The sequence below is a fragment of the Lepeophtheirus salmonis genome, chromosome 2 (assembly GCF_016086655.4).
Source record: "Lepeophtheirus salmonis chromosome 2, UVic_Lsal_1.4, whole genome shotgun sequence".
Lineage (NCBI taxonomy): Eukaryota > Metazoa > Arthropoda > Copepoda > Siphonostomatoida > Caligidae > Lepeophtheirus > Lepeophtheirus salmonis.
Genome location: NC_052132.2, coordinates 15786124 through 15812817, shown reverse-complemented (window position 1 = coordinate 15812817; position 26694 = coordinate 15786124). Strand labels below are relative to the sequence as shown.

The 26694-nt window shown below is 31.0% G+C and overlaps 1 protein-coding gene across 1 annotated transcript; it reads left to right on the top strand.

Annotated features, from left to right (window-relative positions):
- Positions 1–1862: 1862 nt before the first annotated feature.
- Positions 1863–12875, top strand: LOC121132323 (kynureninase). Its single transcript, XM_040727710.2, is given in 9 exon segments — positions 1863–2092; positions 8392–8539; positions 9654–9777; positions 9839–10061; positions 10158–10478; positions 11889–12003; positions 12006–12094; positions 12382–12591; positions 12658–12875. Coding segments are annotated over 9 exon segments (1350 nt in total). The 5' UTR covers positions 1863–2089; the 3' UTR covers positions 12775–12875.
- Positions 12876–26694: the final 13819 nt, after the last annotated feature.

The window sequence follows — 26694 nt, the reverse complement described above, 5'->3', positions numbered from 1 at the left end:
TGAAGATCACAAAAAAACACTGTAACACCATGCACACAAACACTGGTATGTTGTTATAATCTTTTAAAGTTTATTTTTCTATTCCTCTAATCAGAGTTTTTAACATTGATTGCTTGGATATGAATAAGTTCTTATAAGGTTTTGAACAGTTATTAGCTATTATTCAATAACAATTCATAAGTTGGAAGAATTGGCCAACTACAAACTGATTTCGGCCCCTTTTTCTGTGTCTTTTCGGAGGAGAGGTTAAAAGATACAATAGACTTAAGGACAGGTGCTTATTTTATTTAAGTCTGAGCTTCGGATAAAATCCTTATAAAATTCGAAACAGTTATCCCTTTAATTTTAGTTTCAGATTTTAGTCCGAAATTTTAGGTTCCCGAGATTTACCTGAGCATTTAGGTCTAAAGATTCTAACAGACCGGATCCGAGGAAATGTTGATCTGTCCTATCTTTACTTAGATGCCATTTATTAGATCAGCTACAAGTATCCGAGAGACGAAAGATATATATACAAATTCCCAGAGATGGGCAAGTCGTATCAAAAGTGTACCACTGTACTTCCATACCGGTACGAAAACAAAATTTGGAACGGGCATACGGATACAAAACCGTCTGAAAAAAATGGTATGGACATACAGTACAGATTTCATCCAAATCCATGCCGAGAACAATGCCTATATTGGATATTTACTCCCCCATCTGCAACATCTTAAGGACATGTTGATTTGTTTCAAGTCGGACACACCAGTGGTGAACAGTAAGAAGTTGGTGACTCACCTTTTGGAGCAGCGTAATAGTCGCTCTAGGAGATTTGAGAAAAGGTTAGGCCGCTTTTTCATAGAGATTTGAATCTTCACATGGCCCCAGTCATTCACTCTTACCACAAAAGGCCCACCTTCAATTCCATTTGGAAGGAGAATCTAGACATTGAAAGACAAATGTCAGAAAATACAGTTTAGGGCAGCCTGGCTGGACTTCTTTGTCCATCAATATATACCCCTTCCCTTATCTGGAGACGTAGAGAGGCTCTTTAGTCCGGAGTCAGACCATTTGCAACAGAAGAGGTATTCCTTTACGTCTCACAATTGTGAAAATCTTGTCTTTTTAGGAGAGGAAAATTGGACTTGTTTTGTTTTTTTAAGAAGGAAGAAGATGAGGTGTAAATTATGTATTCGGTTAGTTTATTCGTCATTTCTCATTATAATATATCTATTCAATGTTATAGTTTATTCATATTTTGTTTATTATTATTATGGTCCATTGAAATCTGAACACTTACTAATTCAATAATTAATCAAGATTGAATTATTGAAATTAATTCATATTTTGATATATTAAATAATAAACAGTTAGTTACAAAAAAAAATCTGAGCTCTCTAGCTTACGAACAAGTCGAGAAAATGGCACATTAACGTGATAGACAAATTTTCATTCACGCACTTATTTATTAGAAGATGGTCCAAGAAATAAAATTTCTTTTTTTTATTAGTATACTTGTTATTTGAGGTACGGATATTGAACCAAATTGCTACGCAATGATATATAGGCTGAAATTACTCCGAAGTCGATCAACAATTCTTCTCTGACTTCAAGAGATCCGAACCGATCCAGATCCTACAAAATGTTGTTCCGTCCTATCTTTAGTTCCCTGTCTTCCCCACTACTAAAAACACATGGCCATTCAAAAGTGTAGCTTTGTAACTAGTATGTTCTTATGTACTAATTGCGAATTTTTTTTTTTTTTTAAGTCCAACAACTATTTTTATTGGAGGGTCAACTGAACATTCAATAAGTCAGTCCTAAAAGTTTGAAGAAAAAAAAAAACTTTCAAGCCCTTAGTACTTACTCATTGAATGTTCAGTTGACCCTCCAATAAAAATAGTTGTTGGACTTCTTAGAACAAATCAATTTAGACTTCTTGAGTTCTATAAAAGGTTATGGCGTTACAATTTGTACTATGAACTCATTTCATTTTGCTAATAATTATCCTTATATATAGTTTTGTTAGACTTAATAAAGAGGTTCAGTTTAGATATTTCAATCAGTCTCTCTACAATTAAAAGGGATATATCGACAGTTGAATATAATGGTAAGACCTAACATATTCTTTTTAACATCAATCGCTTTGACTTTTTATAAATTATACTATACCAACATACATTGTTGAGCAATAAGTATTCAGAAATTAAGTGTTTTCATGTGGCGTCCCTATATGATCGAGATTTTAGGCTAATTTTAACTATCGTAGTTACCGAGTGCATAGTTGATGTCTGGATACCTATCAAAGAGATTATCCTCTCATCAGTGACAAACTATCTGTATTAACCCCCCTCCTCCAAAAAAATTAACACTATCAATCGAAGAATGACCGCACAAAGAGACAAAAGAATCGATAGAATCTCTCTACTTTACGAGTAACACACACAAACAGAGAATTGAAAATGGACATGGGTCAGCAGGCATACTATTTAGAACGTCATGAAGGCCATTAGTGACGGTATTGGCATCGAAACGAGCTTCAACAAGATGTTACACCGGCAAACATATTCTTTTTAACATCAATCGCACAGTCGTTTTTGGAGACCGATATTCCATTACGGCTGGCAAAAATGTAGCCACCAGTTTGGCAACCCGGTCGACTTTTATTTCTACCCGCTTGTCGAGGTACTGAATCTGGAAAATCTCAAAGGTTCTGATGATGAGTATTGGAAATCCCTGAGCCAAAAAAACCATTATTAACACCTGTCAGAGTGCATCAAGACCATTATTAAAGTCGATGGAGGCAACATTGAAGATTAGAAATGACAACACAAGGGCTAACATATGTACAAAGTTTAGCTAATTACAGATTCAAAATGTCTAGTTTTCAATCACACACCCCGTACAATTCCATATCTACGGGTGGTGATTTTTAGCAAAGGTGCTACTCCAATTTTGAGCCATAGGAAGTGTAGATAGGACTTTTATCTATATCTTCAATGAAATCCAAATCACCCAGATATGAATATTTTCTCAAGTTTTACTGATAAACTATTAAACTAAAAATAAGTTAAATTCAAAATATTTCAACCGTAATTTTTTGTCTTTTATAAACAAGAACTTTTGTTCAAATCAAATTTCTTATTTATTTTCCAACAATATTTGATTCAGTCGTAGAGTAATTATCGGTCAATTAATGGTGAGTCATCCAGAGTCACTCTAATCAACACCCTTGATTCGGACAATGTCCTCATAATGGTATTTTGACTGTCGATTTTCTAAGCTCGAAGTGAGTCATATTCAGAAGCTGTGAATAACCCTACTATGATTCAATAATTAATAAGGCGTTTTCCTCTGACGTCAGCAATGTTGAATGTTAATAAAATCTGTTCTTCATTAATAATAAGGAAAATAGTGAACTATTGAATTCCAAAATGGGAATAATAAATAAAAATACTTGAACCTTCTATTGCCTAGTTTTATATATATATATCTGACCCTAAAATCTATTAAAACTATGTTTTTTAAGTCGTTATAGAATCGTATTGTGGATAAAAATTAACAATTATAATGGAGATAATACGAAACTTTTCTCTAATTAACTTACTTTTGTCGTCCATAATTTATTAGTGCTGAACAACTGTGGATTTTTCAATTTTTTTGTGAAAACCTATTCATTTTAGAAATTTTTTTCCAAAAAATTTTAATTCTATTTTTTTTCCAAATAATTTAATTTTTTGTGAATAGTAATGGATTTTCAGACAAAAAAAATCCCAAAAGTTAATTATTTGAAATTTATTTTCTAAAAATTTTTTTTTATTTTTTTTTTTCAAAAAAAATAATTTTTTATAAATAGCTATGGATTTTTGAAATTTTTTTTGTTTAAAGAAATTTTAATTTTCTGTGAATAGCTGTAAATTTAATTTTTTTTCAAAATATTTTAATTTCGAGTGAATAGCAATGAATTTTTTTAAAAATCGCAAAGATTAAATATTTGAAACTTATTTTCCATAGTTTTTTTTGTGTTTTTTTTTTAGTTATTTTTTATGAATAGCTATGGATTTTTGGATAAAAAAAGTTACAAATATTATTTTCTGTATAATTATAATTCCTGTGAATAGCTAAAATTAAATATTTGAAATTTATTTTTCAATTTTTTTTCCAAAACAATATAATTTTTTTTTAATAGCTTTGGATTTTTTTTTTTTTAAATTAAGAAATTTTAATTTTTTGATTTTTTTTTGAAAAAAATACAATATATATTATATAATCCTGCAGACGCCCCTATATTTAATACAGATGTTAAAATCATTAATCGAGTTTTGTTGAAAATTTGTGCATTTTATGTAGCAAAATATTAAATTTTGACCCTTAAAATGGTTTAAACTTTAATGACTCAATTTATGATATTAGTGAAAATCCTTTACAGTTTAACAGTTGGGACAACTGGTTTAATACTAATAGCCAATAAGCAAACTACCAATACCGGAATCTTTTTGGATTTTTACGGCAAAAGCTTAAAGATGCAATCAAAATTACTCTTTCATATGAATAATTACCTAAACTGCACTGTAAGGAAAAGTTTCCTTTGGGTACATCAACATTTTTGAATTGTTCTTTAAACTAATCAAATGTGACATTTTTTTTATATAAAGAAATAATGATTCTTAAAGAGTTAATTTATATATAAGGAATAAAAATTTTAATTAAAAAATTGATCATAAATAACAATGACGGTATAAAATTTAAAATGAGTCTATTCTTAAATCTGTCAAACAATTATTTCATCATTTCAAGTATATTTGACATGAAGTATAATTGTATTCATTTCAATTAAATTAATTGATTAAAAAATCAATTTTCCAAATGTTTATTCTACAAATAATGAACTTTCCTCACAAAAAAGTTATTAGGATGAACATTCCATAGGAATAAAAACAGTCACGGATAGAGGTGTATAAGATATTTCCTAGAAGGAGGGAACGACTTCTTGTAACTAAAACCTGAAAAGGATATTATATTTATTAAAGTTGTTCACATTTTTACATCCAAAGAATTTAATTTTTCAAAAAAAAATCAAAAAAATTGATTTTTTTCTCAATAGCTTTGGATTTTTGAATTTTTTTTTCGAGAAAATTTAACATTTAAATATTTTTTTGAAAATTTTCACATTTGAATTTTTTTTATCAAAAAATTGAATTTTTTTGTGAATAACTATGAGTTTCTGAAATTTCAACAAAACCAAACCCCTTTCCCAAATATAATCCTGTAGAGGCCCCTGTGTCATTTTAAGCTATATAATTTGTCGATGTGAATAAAAGTTAGATTAATTATTATCAATGTAGGATATTAAAATATATATATGCTCTGATTATGAATGATTTAAAGAATACTTTGGACGGTATTTTTTGTTAATTTAGAATTATGAACTGTATATATTTTCTAACAGTTTTTTAAAAATCCAATTTTTCATAAGAATACATTATTTTTAAATAAAAATATTCGTAAATATATCTAAAAAAAATTAATTTCAACATCTGACAAAAAAAGATGTCTTCTTTTTCAAGATAGAAAATGAAATGGTTATAACTAGATTCGCAAATTCTAAGCATTTACTCCCGGCTGAATGATTTTGTAGGTAGCCATCTGAACAATGTTTATTATTATTATTTTTAAAAGCTATTCTTATTCTTGAGGATTCTACAGTCTATAATGCTTATTGACGTACTACGAGTTAAATTATGCTGCTAAGTATTTCCAGCTTTTGCTGTCGGGGAAACTCGATTAATTGCGGGTTAAACTCATTAATCGCTCCAACAATTTTTGCTCACTAAAAAACTCGTCAGTATAAGAATCCCATTTTGCCAAAACTATTGAAAACTTGTCATTCAAAAATTGTTTTTGTAATTTATCTTCTACAGATTAACATAAGAATTAGTTCAAGTTTTTTCAATCGTCGTCACAAGCGTATTATTCTAACAGTTAATATGATCAACAGAAAAATCATTTACTATAGTCATGTTATAACTAATATATTTTTTGTGATACTGATGTTTATTTATATGAGCATGTATGAAAATAATAGGTCGATTTTTAGTGGAGCATTGGAAAAAGTATAACTATGGCCTCGTTGCCCTATGGACCCTCCTATATTGCCTGTATGGTTTTTGGTTGAGGTTTTATGTAGATTTTGATGGAGTATCGGCTAAAGAGGGAAGGCAAAACTATGAAATCATACTCCACAAAATTCACGAAAAAAAATACATGCAATATGGAAGACTCCATAAAGCAATGAGGCATAGTTTTACTTTGCCCGTGCTCCACCAAAAGTCGACCTAGTACACCTGTATGTTTAAAAAAAAGAAAAAGAAAATCAACGTGTTCACCCTGAATATTTGAAAAATATTTTGGGAGAAAGGAGTTTGACTGTCGTGACGTTTGATTAACTTGGCTACGAGCAGCTGTGAGATTAAGGAAATCAACACAAATCCGACTCAATCTCTACCAATGATATAGGCAGAAATTACAGCTCTGTCGATCCTTAATTCTACTCCGAGTCCAACAAGGACTTATAACTCCGCAACAAATCATCAGTGTTACTTTTCGTCTTTGGCGTATAAATGCAATACTATTGATAGATCAAATAGTATAGACATAGTATAGTATAGACATGACATGAAATGAATATATTTCTTTCTGTGAGTGTACATTTTGCTCAACCCCTTACTATTACCAACAGGCATTTTAATATAAAAAATAATAAATATACTCATATTTAAGGATGATTCCTGTTGCAATACTATGTGAGTATGATTCCCCATTCATGTTACTCCAATTTTGAAAGATAAAATAATGTATACTACCCACGACTTGCAATGATTAAACGTTGATTGATTTCATTATAAGAATGCTTCAAGAGTTGGCTCGAATCGCTATTAAACACATTCTCACAAAAATCCATATAATTACATAGGTAGTATTGTAGCTATGAATCATCATCAAATATATTTATTATTTTTTTCACCAATTTGGTCATTTGGCTAAGTGGCTTTCGGCAATGAAGTTTTCGCAAAAATGTCTTAAAAACATTTATTTCTTCACAAAAAAAATATTTGATGAATTAGACTCATCTTTGAGTATATTTAAACTGACAGCAAGGCTAGAGTGAACGTTTAAACTTTACATTCTTGATGTACCCCACTCTTATTAATAATATCTTATAGCCATATTTTCTTTTATAAAGGAGTATTTTATAGGCATTATAGTATAAATCTGAAAAACAATTTAATCAGTTAGTGAAATTTTTGATAATTCGGAAAGCCAAGTGTCCAGTCTGTTGTATAAATATCCATTATTTTAGATAAATAACTTTTTATCATAAAAAAATTATGAGACGCACCACGAGTCAACCTGTTTTGAAGGACCTGCATTTTTTAGTCTTTTACCTATTATTCGCTGGCAAGAAAAAGCTTGGGAAAAAATACTTTTCCGTCATTTTCATCAATGTTTATAACTTTATGAATATTTTTTTTACTTTAACCCGATGAAAATTAGTATGAAAAAAATAGGTACATAAAATATTTTTAATTATTTGTCTGTAAAAATCAAGCTGTTTTGGTCAGGCTTAATTTCATATGTAATGTTTCTCTCTGGCAAGAGAAGCTTGTATATGTATATCCAAGAAAAGCATTCTGAAGCAAAATGGTTATCATTCATTCATGAAAACGCAAGCCATTCCTTCTGGACAGAGCATAATTGGAAGGACGTTTTTTTGTTTGTTTTTTTTCAACAAAACAACTACCCAAAATATACATCCAAGCTCTGCAAAAACTTCTTGGAAAAGAAAGAAGCCTCTCACATCTTTTATATTATACAATGGCCAGCTCAATCTCCTTATTTGAACTATTGTGGGGGGGAACAATAAGATAGAAAAGTGTACCACAATTAAGAATGAGTTGTGGAACATTTTGAAGAATGCTCGGAATGATATCACACCTGCCTATCTGGAAAAACTAATAGCAAAATGCCCAAAGTCTGTAAAACAGCAAGGGGAAGATTTTTGTATGAAGCTAAAATTTAAACAAAAGTACTTTGATTTTTTACAAATAAATGTCTATACCCATATTTAACCTTAATTTTTCTTCATTTTAATAGCCTAATTACTCTATTAGATAGTGAGAAAAATAACGGAAAATCCATTTTTTCCAAACTGGTTCTTGCCAGCCTAGATAAGAGAATTTATCAGACCAAACTTGGGTGCCGTGACACAATGTTTGGAAAAAAAAAACACATTAGTAGTATCTCATTTTTGATTATGTACAATTTTATGTAAAAGTTTAAACTGTCTAAATTGATTACAAAAATAGGATGTTTTATATATTTTATTTCATTCTTATTTTAATATTTCAGGAAGTTCACGGAAAATTAGAGAAATTGGCAAGAGAAAACAATCTGGATTGTACGAGTAAGGACTTTGCTACAATGATGGACAAAAATGATGAGTTAAAAACATTTCGAAATAGGTTCCACATCCCAAAAATGAAGGACTTGTCCAATGGTGAGAGATCCAAGAGCTTATGTGAATAATATATATTCATTTTGACAAATTTTCTTGTAAATTTAAACTATTAATAGACTTTTGGTTTTATTTGGAACGTGCAGAATATACAGTCTATTAGCATTAATTTTTTTTTCTCAATAACAATGTTGATTGTTTAAATTATAATTACAGCAAAATATACAAGATAGTTATATTTTTTTATTTTCCCATTAAACATTTAATATATAACGCTAAAAAAGACATTTTCAGACTAAAATTATAATATTAAAGTATTATTTCGGCATTGGAATTTCATCCCCCATTTTACTACTGTTTATGTTATAACCTACACCAAAATATGTGATCTAACATGATATTTCAGTAAAGTAACACAACTTTCTTAAACATCAAAAAAAAATTGAATGAAATTTTCAGAAATTACATAATACAGTATTCTGCAAAAGTCGTTACGTTTAAATACCTCTAATTAAAGAAAATAATAATGAGACAAAGTACTTTCATATTGCGTAGTAATAAAGATTGAAGATTCTACTGACGGGATCAAATTGAAGCACTTTGCATCAACAAATCATTTGTAAACTTTTACAAAATACTAGATAAATAAATTTTTGAACAACCATTATGCAATTTGTTTGATCCATTATACTTTGTTTTGTCATTTTAAAGGCTAGTTGGAGATCAATTCTTTTCATGCAAATGATGCAATTAAACGAAGCAACACGTATTAAAAAAATTGAATAGGTGAAAGATTAAAAATTTATTTATATTAGACTTTGGCGTACGCCTCTTGGAAGTTTCTTTTTTTTTTTTCACACCGTAAATCGGCATTTTGTAAAGAATTGTAAAACATTGTTGGGAAGAATTGGTTAACTACAACTTATTTTGGGCATTTTTTTGTTTATTTTTGGAGTAAAGTATGCGGCGTACAATCAAAGTACCGACGTGACAGAGTTTAGGGATACATGATTTATTCGAGTCTATACTACAACGATGCAAATAAATTAAATATATAAATACAAATATATTTTTTGTCAAAAATCAGAAAGCGCGCAATAATCAATCATTGTTAACTAATAAATAAAATTATCTTGATTTATTTCCTGATATTTAGAGACAAATCAGAGTTTACATACTGAAAATGATCTTGCTGTTTACATGTGTGGCAACTCCCTTGGATTACAACCGAAGACAACCAATCAATTTGTACAAAAAGTACTAAAAGACTGGAAAGATTAGTGAGTTGATAACAAAATAAATTAACAAAATAATTGAAATGTGTATTCTTTTTTTATTTAGTGGAGTTCTTTGTCATGAAAAAGGATCTTTTCCAGCTGCTAAATGTGATCAGTCTCCAAAGGACTTTTTAGTAGACATAGTTGGTGCAAAATATCCTCGTGAAATATCTGTTTTAAATGGACTTACAGTCAACATACATTTACTATTAACTGCGTTTTATCGACCCGATCCAAAGGGGAGATACAAAATATTAATGGAGGATCATGCATTCCGATCAGATCGGGTAGGTCAATGATCACACTGTTTTTTTTTTGTTGTTTTTTTCATAAATATAAAATATTCTAAATATTATAATAAAGTATTCTAAAAATATGTTAAGTACGCAGTAACTTCCCATATGGATCAAAAAGGAATAAATATCCGTGATGCTCTTATTGAAATTCAGCCTAAAAACGATGAACCCTGGATTAGAACCCAGGAAATATTGGATGTTATTGAAGAAAATAAGGATTCTATAGCCATTATTTTTCTATCAGGAGTACAATATTACACTGGGCAAAAATTTGATATGGAAAAAATAACAAAATTTGCAAAATCAAGAGGATGCTTGGTAGGATGGGATTTAGCACATGCTGTCGGGAATGTTGAGTTAAAACTTCATGAATGGGATGTTGACTTTGCTGCATGGTGCTCCTACAAGGTTATTTATTTTATAGTTATTATTATTTCAAAACAACATTGACCAACAAAAGATAGTACCACGCATTGTCCAGAGTTTTTAGGCGTGGGCAAATTGACAAACTTTGCTTTCTATAATATAAAATGTTAACTCCCAAAAAAATTATAAGGGTTACTTCCTTTTTTCATGAGCAACCTCATAAAGTTTGGTCCTTGATGACGTCACTCCACTTTGCTTCATCTTTTTTTAGTCAGTTCTAGTAATGACAGAGGTCCAAATAACGACACTCTTAAGAACTGTTCTTAACTGGTCTGAAACAAAAAATAAAATGATAAAATAAACTACTCATACTTAAATCTTTTCTCTTTAGGAATAAACGAATAATACTTACAGTTTGATTTTTTTTTTTTTTTTAATTTGATTTAATGAGCCAGGGAGTACTTTAGCTCGCTGCTAAATATTATTTAAATTCACAATCATTTTTTTATTGATAATATATTCATTGTGAACTTTGTAATGCCAGAGAAATGACTCCATTAAAAGTTTTAACAACACTATACAGAATTCATGTCCCTCTATTATAACTCTGTTACTAAAAGAGTCAAATGAAACGAGTCCTGAAGAACTGTTATAAAGTACTTCCCCCTTTTATTTTATTTTTAAATAACGTTTTTATTAGAGGTGGATCGGTCTAGAAAATATCGGGCTTCGGGATAAGTCGGGCTACGAGATGTGAGACTCCAGGCCAGGCTCCGGGGTTTTGGGCCAAAATATGAGAATTTATACAATTTAGGTAATCCAATATATACTCATAAGAGCTAAGTATATTTAAAACATCAACATGTAATAACTTTTTTTTTCAATGACTACTCACAAAAACTTACATTCATTATTCATGTGTCTTCCGTCTTTAAGAATGAAAGAATAATATTAAGATTTATAGGCAAAAAAAATATATGTTGGGATGACTTACAAGTACTTTAGTCTTTAAAGCACTCACTAATAAAAACTAACAAAATGTATCTTTACATACCAGCGTTGATAAATTATTCAAATCTTAGCATATACTGGAAATCCACATGAATGATGCATAAAGAGACCAATAATAAAACAAAAACGAAACAGTGCCTGCAATATTTCATTCATACGACAAAATAATTATTTATTATATCAAAAATACTTATATGAGTATATATAGCGCATCCTATATACAAGCTCGACGCTATTTGCACACACCTGTAATATTTCATTAATACAAGTACATTAGTATTTCTTAGATCAAAATGCATCTATGATATACATCATGGAGCACTCTATACAGTTCACCCAGTGACGGGTTTTCAAATATACAGACAGAAAGACCAACTTTGTTTTATTAATATAGATGGATACAAATACAGAAATAACTAAGAATCTCTCTAATCTTTTCAGTATTTGAATGCGGGCGCTGGAAACATTGCAGGGATTTTTGTTCATGATAGGTTTTGCTTGAAAATGCCACAATATCTTCATGGATGGTTTGGTACATTAGACAAATTTGATATGTTCAAAAATATATTCCTATTGCTGGAACGGATTGTATGCGACTTTCAAACCCACCCCCTCTACTTATTGCTGCTCAATATGCAGGTCTTCAGGTAAAAATTATATCACATATTCACAAAGATTGAATTATGAATTGACAACTCTTTTAATCTATTTGATTGCTATGAATTTTAAGATAAAAGTATTCATAATTTATAAATTCTTTTTTTTTTTTAAACCGAAAACATCAAAACTTTTCAAAAGAAATCAGCAAATTCATAAATGAGTAATATATGTGGCAAATAAAGCCCCTTGCCCACATTCAAAGTCATTCGACAATAATATAATAATTATGTTACAAATTATAAAAGTATTTCTTCTAACGAGATTTGTTTCTTAGATTACTGCCGAGGCTGGAATGGGTCGGATAACAAAAAAACAAGAGTTATTAACAGGATATTTAGATTATTTGATTCGGAAAAAGATGAATTCTTCAATTTGTCATATAATAACCCCTCCGAATCCAGAAGATAGAGGCTCACAATTGAGCATTGCCTTCACCAAAAACATGAAAGAAATCCACTCAAAATTACACCTATATGGACTTGTTGTATGTTAATCACATATTTTATTAATTCAAAATTAAGATATTATAAAATAATAATCTTATTTTTAGTGTGACTATCGACACCCATGTGTCATTCGAATAGCGCCTTGTCCCTTATACAATTCATTTCTGGATGTGTGGAAAACCATTTCCATCATAACAGAAGTATTAGAATACAACTACTAAAAAAACATAAATGGGCCTCAGATTGCCTCTATTATCAAGATATTGTATTCTTATTTATAAAATGACACAGGAGGAAAAATATATTTACTTATGGAAACTAATTTACGTGAGTTTTACTTAAATATCAAACCAAATAATTGAAATTCTTCATTCAATTGCCTTATGATAAGTCAAAAATATCTTCAAGGGAGACATTATCCACATGGATCGGTCTACAAAATCTGTAGTCCTATCAGTTCGGTCCTAATCAAATTTGTCAGTCCTAGAACTGGTCCTTATTGGTAGAAACTTCAACAGCTGAAATGACGTAGTTACTACTAACTACGTCATTAGAGTTGCAGAAGTAACATCATAGTTCATAACCTCTTTCAATGAGACAAGATACCTGTAGGAGATGAGCAGAGATGTTCAAAATGCTATTATAAAAGAGGCCCCGGATTTTTTCTGTTGTTACCTGATTTAGGGAGAGTCTTCCCTGGCTTAATATCTTTTTATTTTTTATCCTAGTTATGATAAAAAGTTTTCATTGGCCAAAGACTAGAGTTAAGGATTGACTTTGAAGTAATTCCAGGCAATATTTTCATCAAAAAATAGTAGGATTTGCGTTTGCTTCCTTTTCAACCCTCTCAGGGCTCCTCACGACTAATCTAATAAAACGTAATGATAGTCTTTTAAGCAAGAGATGTGTAACTATAACTAATTTTTATACATTCCAGCTATTATTCATTATTTTCTTCGTTTTTTGTTTGTTTGTTTTTTTCAACATTATTTATTTGGTTTATATATTATATAGAACATACATATCTAAATAAACCCGAGCAATTGCGTAAAAAGTACACAAATAAACATTATAGTTTATACTTAATGCTTTATGATTTCAACTAATATTCTAAATATCAATCTTAAAAAAACAACAACAGTTAACAAAGCAAATTAACAATTATGATAAATATTTGTTCAAATTTCTTAAAACCCTTTTTAAAATACTTCGACGATTCCGTGAAGTTGATGGAAGGTACCGCATTTCTTCCCCTGCAAAATTCTATGACTCACATCCTGATTTAGGGATTTTCATTGTGCGAGAGACATGGTGGGCTGAAGCTGCCAAGATGATACCTCTCAACTCATCCTCCCGAATAGAGTGATAGTTAGTTAGTCGGCTGGTGATGAGATCTTTACAATTAAGAAATGTAAAGTCAAAAGCCCTTGTTACCTCAGAAGCTCCACCCTTCCTCTTTGAAATTTCAAAAAAACAACAACAAGACCTTTAACATATTTTTCTTCCGCATTCGTCAGCCCTTTTAGATTTATAGATACAAAATATTTTAGGATAGAAATGGTAGGGCAGTCCACAAACGCATGAAGTGTGGTATTATTTAGTTTCCTTGCAAGGCCTAGTATATTCAATACAATCTGTGGGGATTTGTAACTTCACGATAAACTTTTTATCATCATTTATTCCCCTCAGAGAAGACACTATTTTTCTTTTCCAACCCATAGGGTGGCCCAAAGTATACAGTTCCTAGAGTCCATTCACAACTGCATCAAAATTTAGGGGGCCATCTTAACGTGCCACGGAAATGGCATTGAATAATATTTTGAAGAATTTACAAGTGGAAATCGTATTCTACCATCGTTGAGCAATTCTTCCGAATTTAAATTATGAACAGTTAAAATGTCCTGTGTGATTGCGCGTTCTTCTAAAATTGAGGGGTTCTTTAAATTTCTAAAAATGCACTTTTATTTTTTAATTTTGCCGAAGTATGTCAATGGTTAAGTCATTACCAAATGCAGGGGTGAACATCAAAATTATTCTCTGACCTGAGCCCCAAACTGGAAAGATCAAAGATATAATTTTGTTGGTCAGATTAGTCTCCATCATAAGCAAAATATAGAGTTCTTGGTTCGTTATACTTCTTCTCCATTCAACTACTGGGTTTCTTGAAATAGGAGTAGATTTTCGCGACAATACGAGATAGTTGGGCTACTCCACCACCTATATGGGATTTAGGTATTTTCATGGCTTCGATATAATTCTTATAAAACAAACAATTAAGCCATTTATCTTCTTCTAAAATAGCTTTTTCAGCTAATTGCGGATTTGGTGTAGCCTTATATAAAATTAAAGGTATTACCAAATTGTTATAAAAGTTAACTCTTTTTTGAAGGTTGAATCTTTTCCAAAAAAAGAAATTATTTTGTTGACGGAGGTCCAAATTTCGTTCCAGTTATCTTCATGAATACCAATGCTATTCCATTTGATACCCAAAATTTCCACCATTCTTCTGATATTACAACTTCCAACTTTAAGATCTTCAGGCTTCCAGAAGCTCAATGGTAAAATAGAGGTCTTATTTTTATTCACAGCCAATCCTGTTTTTTCTTTAAACTTTCGAAAATAACTAAATAAGAATTTTATTCTGGCAATTAGCTGAGACTCAGAATTCGCCTCTACCCTTAAAGTTAAATTATCTGCATACAAATTATTAATATGCTGTGATCCTTCAAAGCTAATCCCGAAGCCTCTGTACCTCTTTGTAACACCTAAAACGAGATCTTTGATTGCAGCTATGGAAAGAAGTGGAGCCGAGGGGCATCCCTGACGATAGCTCTTTTCTAAGATTATTGGCTGGATTTCTAGTCCATCCAGTGAGATCGTTGAAGTGCCGTTATATAGCAAGGCACGTACCGGGTTAAAAAAACGTTTCGGAAGTGACTTTTCTACAGATCTAAGAATTTGCCTATGTGAAATAGAGTCGAAAGCTTTGCAGAAGTCTTTTGCTATTATTGCTCCAAACTTCTTCCTACTTTCCACAGTGTCAATTGCAGCTTGAATATTGCTTGAAACATCGAAAATTTTCCTATTCTTTAATAATTCTTTTTGTTCAATCCCAATTTTTTTTTGTTGAGAATTGGTTGAATCTGTTTAGCCAATACTCCTGAGAGAATCCCATATGATTCATTGAGAACCGTAATTGGTCTCCCATGGCTACAGTTTGTATAGTAACACATCTACCGGTTTAGTTATAACTTTTCCTTCATGAATAATTTTTTTTTTAACATTGGGGACAGAAAATCTGTTTTTCTTAAAAAATTTCTTAAGTCTTCTGCACGCAAACCCTTCCAACTCAACTTTTTCTTTCATTTCGGCCTTAGCAATTTCTGTAGTTCTAAAATATCAGAAAATCAGGGAAATACGTGCGAGCAAAAATTGATCCATTATTGAGAACATTATCCACTTGACTGGTGTATAGCCTTGTTTCTTTCCTATTTTCCAAAAGAAACTGTGAAGTCGTTGAATGAATTATTTTTATGAGGCGTTGAGTCGCTTGTTTGGATGAAAAACTGTCATTAAAACCTCCTAGCAAATCTTTTTTTAAATTTTGTTTGGTATTTATTGTCTTCAATGAACCATTTTGGTATACTTAATAGAGAAATTTTATAAGATATGTGTAATTCCAAGCAAATCAATTTATAATCAGAGGAAGGTTCAGGTTTATAAAATGTTATTTTACCATATGAGTTAATGTAGGAGAAATCAAAGCCAAGTCAATTCTGGAAGACAACACGCTCGGGAGTTATTCTCTTTAACTTGATGTGTGTACGTTCGCGCCCGGGTGAAAGAAATATACTAAGATATATATAAGATTCCTAGGTTAGATGGAGTAATTGTAATACTATAAGGTTTACTTACACTTAATCAGTGCAACTCCATCTAACCAATTAAAGGAACATTAAATAATTAAATAAAAAATTATTCGTTCTTATTATATTCAAGCCGAGCTAGGAGTGAAGAAAATAAAAAGATAGCAAAGACCATAGGGCTGAAGGACCAATGTATCTGTCTATAAGATCGTTACATGGTAAAAAAAAGGTCGAACCGATAAAAAAACTGAAATAGGGTGGGATAAACTGATTAGAAATCAGTGCTAGGACCGATCCAACACTACCTTCCATTATTTAAAAATAAAAGAAACTGAAAGTGAACGGGGTAGTTCTGGCCTTTTGAAGAATGTTTGTGGGGAGTAATTTGGCTAGTGTTAAATATTCTGCAAGAACTGTGAGAGGTAAGAAATAAGCACAAATCTCACACTGTATCCAGCAATGATATAGGCTGGAATTACTCCGATGTTAATCTTCTATTCTACTCCTAGTTCAGCAAGGCTTATAACTCCCAAGCAAACCCTCATAGTTACTTTCCGTCTTTCATGAGCATGCACACTAGTTATTACTTAGATGTTCCCTTCTCAATAATTAAATAATAATGATAACAGCCTTGGAAAACAAAAAGCCCGTTCAGATTGTTTAGAACTCCCGTGTTCTACGGCATATTATATATAGTGAATCATAAAGATGGGCTGTTTGTTCAAATAAATTACTGTTTTGAGATTAGAAAAGGAAACTGTGGGTAGATTTTCCTTTTTTTCTTTTTTTTTTTCTTCTTTTTTCCTTCATTAATTATTAATATTTCTTGTACAAAATCTCCCTCTAATAAAGACTATAGTTTGCCGCTTACCTTAGTAATATTAAATATAATTAACTTTATTAGTCAAATGTCTTTAATAAGTTCCCCCTCCACCTGGATTGCATTTAATTGGATCTCCATCCATCCATTTTCCCTCGGAGTTTATATTTTTTCTATCAACACGCCTTCTGATCCTCTATTCATGTTCTGTTCAAGGGATCTCATCTCTGTGTGCCTCACTTGTGGGATCTCATTTTCTTTAACGGAATTTGTCTCATTGTGCAGATGCCCCTTCCCTTTCAAGGTCTGTTATAGTGACTTTTGACCTCGTGCATCATTGCCTCAAAAATACGTAAATTCCTCAAAAGCTTCTACAGAATAATCTTATACTGCTTAAGAACTAATGAGTTCCATAAAAAGAAAGAATAATCCACTGAAAGCCCAAGTGAGGAACAGAAAGAGTTCTCATCGTCTCTCCACTTCTCCTTCATTGAATTCTGAAGTTCTTTTGTTCCTAAGTCAACTCTGCTTCGTCTCTTACTCTAAGAAAAATATTCAATTTTTTAGAGTCCTTCAGTTCCAAAATGTATATAACGCAGAAATAACTTATCTCAATCACAATTCCATTTATAAGGTGGAGTTTGTGATGTATAATCTCTATGGATAATTACCCAAATAACCTGGACGCTTGATTTCTTTATTACATGTGCGCCTCTTTTGTCATCGGAAAACGAGTAGAGGATATTTCCAGACTCCTAAATATAATGTGCCTCTTTTTTCTCGATAGTTTTTTCTGCATTGTCAACTAGTGTTAACTTCGTCAAGCCTGGCGGGACGAAATCATCTCGTTAACGAAACTTTTTTTTAATGACGGAGACGAGACAAAAATCTGACAAAAATCATGATGAAAACGAAACTGACGAAGACGAAACTCTGACGCAGACGAAATTCTAACGAAGATGAAAATCTAACGAAGACAAAACTCCTACGAAGACGAGACGAAGACAAAACTCCTACGAAGACGAGACGAAGACAAAACTCCTACGAAGACGAGACGAAGACAAAACTCCTACGAAGACGGGACGAAGACAAAATAAAATATAACTACGACGAAACAATGACGATATCTGACGAAGATTATATTATGACACTGACGAAACTCTGACAAAAACTGATGACTTACGATTACAAATCCAAAAAATATCAATGCAATTACTGATGCTGATGGTTCGTGGAGCATGCTCCCATGGTCTTACAACAAACTCATAACTAAGGGTGATAATTTTGGTAAGAATAGAAAAGCGTGCGAGGAGAAAAGAAGAATTACTTATGGCATCATTGATTAAATAATATACATCTTCTTCAATCAATCATGAACGTTATCATTCCCGCCTTTATTATTCAATATTAATATAATATGAGATGGTGATAGTCGATAGAGAACTGAATAAAATCCCCAAAATGACGTCGCCTTCTGTCTGGATTTCTGAAAATGGAGGCCCAGGAATTTGGAAAATACTTACCGGATGAGAAACAGATGGTTTGTCGGATTTGTCGATATAAATGTGCCTTTAGTCCCCTGTCTAGAATTACACGCCACTCATTATCCTCATCTCATAACTAGAGTATGGATATTCATCTATAAAATCAATTTAACGATGAATACATCAAGTCAGACTTTAACTCTGATTTCACAAGGATGCTTATTGTATGTAATATAACCTTATCCATTGCTAATCATCTACGTTCAAAAAATTTATGGAGAAATACAAGGGTAAACATATCCCTTCCCGAGGAACCATCATTAAATTAATGGAGGATGTTGGTACTGATGTCATATATAGAAATACATATAAAAATGTTTTGAGTCATCCACACCAAATGATGATCAAGTTATCAGTAAAAAGTATTTACGAATATCGAAATGGAACTCTGAATTTTGTACTATCTCACAGTAAGTATTCAATTTTTTTTTTAAATCTAACCATAAAATATGATTCTATTTTAGCTAAACATATCAAGAATTATGATACACAACTTAGTAAAGGGCAAAAACAACTGCTTAAATGGTCACAACAACGGGGGTAGTAGCTTTGGATGGTTTGCAACTAGTTTGTCTGAGACTACTTACTTTGCTTTAAGACTTGGGTATGATAATTAGGTTTTCCAATATTACATAGTCAATAAATATTACTTTTTTATCACTTAAGACTTAGCTATGGTTGATGGGCTCCAAGAAATGGCGTTCAGAAAACTCATAAAATGCAAAAACAACTGTTTAAATGGTCACAACAACGAGGGTAGTTACATTGGGTGTTGCATTATAATTAACAATTGTGTATATCCATCATGATAATAGTATGTTGTTATATAAGCATACCTAAATAACGGGGAAAATCTTTTTGATGCTCTTAATAGGAGTAATATCGCCGGACATTACTACATAATTAGCTTTTGCTCTAAATCTTTACGATGAATTTATTTATAACATTTTTTTATTAGTATATTTATTGTCTAATTTTATGATTTTGACATTTACTTTATTATTAATAATTAGTTAGATCTCATCGGTAGAGATATATCTATCCTGTGCACAATTGTATATAGCAACTTCCACATGAAGAAGAGGGGTGATTATCTTTTTGATTAAACTCCACGTCTCGCTTGTGTATTGCAACCTAAAGTTATGACATATTTAACTGAATTCCGATGTTAAAACAAGAAAAAATTATCTGGATCAATCTATTATTTCAATATTCTGTATTTATAATTTATTATTATTAATAGTTATATGATTTTAATTGTTTAATTTTGTATATTTAACTTAAATGTTTAATGGTTTATTTTTAGTATGTAGATTATATTTAATTAAAGCCTTCTTTTTTAAACATTGAGCTTCAAATATATTTCAAATACTCTACTTTGTCGTTTCATTAGCTATTATTCTGAGAATAAGGTTCAGTATGAATTACAATTTCATGGAGTGTGACGTTTTCAAATCTACTGTAACGGATAAAAACGTCGAAGTCAATTATACGTAGTATATCTTCATTAAACATTTTGCTAATAAATACATTCGTTATACCCTCAAAAATCATAATAAAGCAGGCAGATGATAATCACATCAGTATTTTAAACAATGATACCATATGTCTTTTTTTCCCCTTCTCCTTGCACGCGTTTTTCTCTACAATATTATCAACTATACTCATAACACAAAACTTTTCTTAAAATTAATAATTAAGTGTCTGTGTAATGCGTATGTATGTGTTACCGGCAATGTGCAAAATGCACGTCAGAGTGAGCAATGTGAAAAAATTCCCATCCCTTCAAATTATAAAATTTCCAATAGAGTGGTCAATGGTCATTTTAACTTCATTTACAATTTACAGGCAAAATTAATGTTGGTAATTTGATTATTAAACAATTCAATGCTAAACAATTTGATCGCTAAGGATTTGATTATGATACAATTGGATTGTTATCAATTTGATACTCTGGTATATTTTCATTGAAATTGATATTGTATTCACACAATCAAACTATTGTTTGATAAGAAATGGTCACGAGAGACTCAACTCTATTTTGCAAAATATACCTAGGCCAACATGTTGTGCAGGTGGACAGCTGGTCCTTAAGAGGGATCAAAACCTATCTTCAAACACATTCACCAAATAAACTACTCTTGCTGCATGTTGTGCTATTATGGCATTTGCTATTTCAAAGGTTTACCTTTTTTTGCAGATGAACTTTTTTTTTTTTAGTCTGTGCAATTGCACTACTCCAAGCCTTGTTCATTTCCATCCGACATAATTGATGCAGTCAGTTGCAATGTAGCTTCCTTCTCTCTGGGAACTTCCTCAACACTTAGGAAGGACTCCTTGCAAGGCTCAAACTGTTTTTTTACATTGAACTGTTTTAAGGTATCCTTTTTTTGTCCCTAATCAATTATATCCGTTCTTTGCTACATGGATCACAACAGCCAAGACGTAGTGGGGATCTATTTTTCCACTGTCGATACTTGGAACTTGGCATACTTGTCTTGTTGTCACGTTGCACATCAAAAGAATGTCTTGAATGTCTCCATTTGCTCTCCCATATGATTTCTGAGATTGTGAGTGATTGAGATTTCCATGAACAAGTTCACTTGCACAACCCGTGGTTCTAGGGTTATAATCGACTATTAGAAGGGATTGTTAATGCTCAATGAAGTGGTGGCGGGGACTAATGACCCACCTATTCAACCAGCGGTTCACATGCACAACCCATAGGCTGAGGTGTATTATAGGATATTGAAAGGGTTCATTGATGCTCAGAGAAGCAGTGGGTAATCATCCAACTTTTGGACCAGTGGCTCGCTTCTACAATCCGTGGTGTTTTATTATATATTAGAAGGGTTCTTGATACTCAGCATAGTGGTGACGATATATTTTTACCGCCCTTTTGGACAAGTGGTTCACTAGCGTAACCTGTGGCCCGCCGTGTATTATAATATATTCGAAAGGGGGGCTTGATACTCAGGATAGTAGTGGTGATAGGTTTTGAGACACCTTAGGGACCATCTGTCCATCTGCACAACTGTTGGTCGAGGTATATTTTTAAAATAAAATTGAGCATCTTGTGATAATTTCTTATCATACTATAATTTGATTGTTGGAATACAATAAAAATTTCAATGGAGATGCACTAGATCCGAGATGTCCAACATTTTAATAATATGGGCTGCATGGCCACCGAAAAAAATATAATGGCCCTCAGAATCTATTAAGTTAAATTTCTTGATAAATGTCTAAAAAAACTATTAAATACAAATTTGAGAACAAATTTGAAAAACGACCAAATCTAATTCTTCATAACCAAACTACTTAAAAAAAGCTAATCTGGGAACCCTGTTAGAATCCCAGAAAATATAAGATACTGTCAAATATTTTTCAATGTTTGTACGTAATATGAAAAAAAATACTTCTTGAAGTGAGAATGAGTAGTGGGCTACAACTAAACATTAAGAGGGCCGCAATCCACAGTTTGGGGATCCCTGCACTGGATTATTAGATTGCTTGCAATGAAATTGTTTCTTAACAAAATCCTTAATGATCAAATTGGTTGTAATGAATTGTTTAATAATCAAATTAACCACAATCATTTTACCTGACAAATGTTAATGAACGTTAAATGACCAAACTATTGGAAATTTTATATATTGCCAGGGCATTTTGCACATTCCCCACTCTAACGAGCATTTTGCAAAATGTCCAATTTTCCACATTGCCCGTAACATATGTATTTATTCAGCCCACAAGTTGTGCAATTTATCAGTATGGCCCGGAGTAGGTTCATAACCCACCTCCAAATCGTTGTAATTGGCGACTGAACACCTTATGCGAGACTCGATTTACTTTTCCAGCGGAGCACGTAGTGGGCTCATAACCCAACGCTAATTCACTGTTTTTTGATATGACCTCTAGAGTGTAACTAAAAATTTTACTTATATGATCCATTTGACTTCATACTGTGGTTGGAAAGGCGGTCAGCATCAAGAATGAGGGCTCAGGCTTAGAAACTGTTAAGAGCCGTAACTTTAAATTGCAAAATAGCATTTGTTATATTTGTATAGCAAAATATACAAAATCTGATAAATTTTAGTCCCTTGTGAATACATTCTCATTATTTGGATCCATTGTTTCCTCGTTTTTTTTTTTGGTTTTTTTTTTTTTTTTTTTTTGTATTCGTAGTCGTAATACGCGAATGTTTACGTATTTAATTCATTGAAAACCCAGGTGTTTTACAATATTGTTATTATGGGCTCATAAAATTTTGATTTACTCACTAGTGAATATTTGGTATTTTTCTGAAGAAAAAGTCACGAATATAACAATAATGAATTAGAATGAAATTTTTCTGTACGTATTTTTTTTTTTTTTTTTTTTTCAAATTAAATATCTCATGGATTCGAACTAGAAAAATTAATTTGTATGTAATGGTTTTTGCATAAACTGCATATGAATTCATAATTAGCACGTGAAAAAATGAAACAAATAAATATATATTTTATTTTTCGGGCTATTTTTAAGGTTCAAAGCTGGTTTAAGCCCTCGGTGGGAAGACAGGGATAAGTTATTTTAATATATTTGAAAGCTTAATGTTGCAAAATTATAAAACCATTTTTAAAATGTATGTATTATACTTATAACTCGAGTTATCTTTGTTTAAAGTGGAAAATAGATGCTTTTTATTCAGAGGCTCATAGCTTCAAGACGAATATATTCAAAAAGTTTAAAAGTATGTAATTGGATAGCTGAAAGTATGAATTTTAATTTAAAAAAAGAAACTCCCAAAAACGCTCAATATTGTTGTCAATTTGAGTTAAGGCCCCAGGTAGAAGAGATATATCAGAACAAAGAGAGAAGAAAAAAAAAAGATAGAAACAAAGAGAGAGAAAAAGAAAAAGGATTTATTCCGAGGGCTCCTTAGAATGTAGGTCTTTTAGAATTCTTCACTGACTACGAGTATGCAACGACTCATCTTGTGTCCAAGGAGCTTGAAATAATTTATTTATACAGGTTGAGATATGTGTATAATTGTATAATATAACTTTTCTTTTTCTCCTTTTTCGTTTTCTCTCTCTTTGTTTTTATCTCTTTTCTTCTTTTCTCTCTTTGTTTCTATCTTTTCCAGCTTGACATACCAACAAATATGGACTTTTATTATGAGATCAATTCAAAAATAGGATTATCCTTGAAATATGGGGGTGGCCTTATCTCAAACTAACAATGATATAGAGCGTTTTTGGGGAAGCTCATTTTTTTTCAATTAAAGTTCATACTTTCAGCTATCCAATGAGAGACTTTAAAACCTTTTGAATGTATTCGTCTTAAAACTATGAGCCTCTGAATAAAAAGCACTTTTTTCCACTTTAAGCAATGATAACTCTAGTTAGAAGTATAATGCAAACATTTTAAAAATGGTATTAGAATTTTGACTTTTGACGAGGACGAAACTCTAAAAAAGACGAAGACGAAATAAAAGATAACTATGACGAAACAATGACGATGTCTGACGAAGAAAATATCATGACGAAGACGAAAGCTGACAAAGACTAATGACTGAAGAAGACTATTGGCTGACGAAGACGAGATTAAACTGAAAATAGCTAACAAAGTTAACAGTGTTGCCAACACATATTATATTCTGCTAATAAGTATATTTATTTCTGCATAAAAATGTCTCATTTTATTTTGTGTATGTATAGTGTCACTAATAATTTGTTGAATCTATTTTTTTTATTTTATATTAATTACTTCTATATCGTATCATTTGCCCTATTAAATTTATCTGATTCTTTACTTATGACTTCTAGTTATAATTAATATAATTGTTTTTTTAGTTGTATATATTTTTTTTTAATTTGTCCATACTTATTTAATTTACTATTATAAGCATACGTTATAATACTTCAATAAATTATCTTAATAATGTTCACTATTTCAATGTAACAATAAAGACTTCGTAAGAATTGATATTTCTATATATTACCGTGCCTTACACAAATTCAAATAAAGTAAATAGTAATTATATTTGAAATATTAAAATTCCCTACTCATTGTGAATGGATCTCTTCAATGTTGCAATCTTTTAATCTCCTTTGCAAGGAAAAAGTCAAATCTGCTCTTTTGAGATGGATGATCAAATTATAAGTATCTTTTTCCGATTTCCTCTATCTGGCTTTGGTCATATCTCTTAAAGAACATATCTGAAAAGTTTTCGTATTTTCGTCTCATCAAAAATACAATCCCTGATTTTCATAGTTGTAAGTTAAGTCGTATCTGGATTTACGAACAACAACTGCTTGAATGGTCTCAAAGGGAGTCTTAACTTCAAATGGTGTGTAATGTGTTTTTCTAACATCCGTTTCTTCGGGTAAACACTTGGATATGCTCCATGGATACGAACATTTATGTAGATGTGGAATTTATTTAAAATAATTTTAAGCCTCTTTAGTGTATTTGAAGTATGACAGGATGAAGACGGCTTTTATTTCTAAGTGTTAGCCATTACTTTTCTATAACTCATTGTATAATATTTCTTAATAATGACTTTAAGGGAAGAAATTTCGGAGATCTCAATGTTAATAGATCTATAATATAGAAATATGAAAGTTATTTTTATAGTTTCACAAAGTAAATCTAGTATTCCTGACAACTGTTTTTCCTTTTCTAATTTTTAAATGTAGTTTTTCCATTACAAAATTATTTCCGTTTCCAAAAGAACAGGAATACAATTTCTTGTAGATCCCTTGTCATTTATTTAATATATATATTGGCCATTTTATTATTTTTATGAAGAAATTTTGGCTATCATAAAGAAATACAAATTTTTATAGTATATTACTACACAATATTATAATTCAGTATGGAATAAAATATTATGTAGATTTTAATATTACGAAATATATATATGTAATATTATTTTAAAAATGGTGAAGAAACAATATGACGGTGAAATAGAATGGATGTACATAAGAGATATATATTAGTTCGTATGATTGACTTATTTGGCTAACTACCATATGATTTCGGCCTTTCTCTGTTTATTTTCGGAGGAAAGGTTGCATGATACAATATATGTAAGGATGTGATCGTAACACCCCTTAAAAATACAAAAGATACTCAATTTAATTAGCAATGAATTAATTGGCTTTTTAAACAAATTGGTAGGAGGGTGTATTCATAAAATAAAATTATAAATATAATTAATATAACATCATATTGATAATATCAACCAAGAAAGGATTTATTCAATTTCGTCATTTCCAATATTTCGCTTGCCTCAACAGTCTTAGTTAGAATTATACAAATTCAATATATCAGGAAATTTTAAACCACGTCATTGAACAGATTGTAATTCATAATGGGAGTGTCCGTTTTTGAATATACTATACCAAATATTTGTGAAGGAACCAATTATCCCCGAATAAAAGTCATTTAGAACTTTCCCTGTTTGATTATACTCACGAAGTCTATCAGTAAAACTATGACCTATAATTGAATAACAAGATCATTTTTTTATATCAGTAAAATAATGATGATTTCGATCATCCACAGTTCTTTAGTATATAGCCTTTTTTCAAACATGAATGAACACTTGGCCGAACGGACAAGTTGGCGAAAAAAAGAATAAATATATTGGATGATGATTTAAGCAGAAATACTATGTAGTTAATTTCCCATTCATTTTATTCTAATTTTAAGATGAAATGTTGTATTACTTACCACAAATTGAATGATTAATGAAACGTTTGATATTTTAAAATGGGAGTTACATGAGTGGCAATCATAATTACATAGTATTAGAGCATGAATCATCATCAAATATATGTTTGATTTTTTTCGGTAGTAACCATTTTCAAAATATTAGACAAGGAGTAGAGAAATAAAACAAGTTTGATGTACATTCAA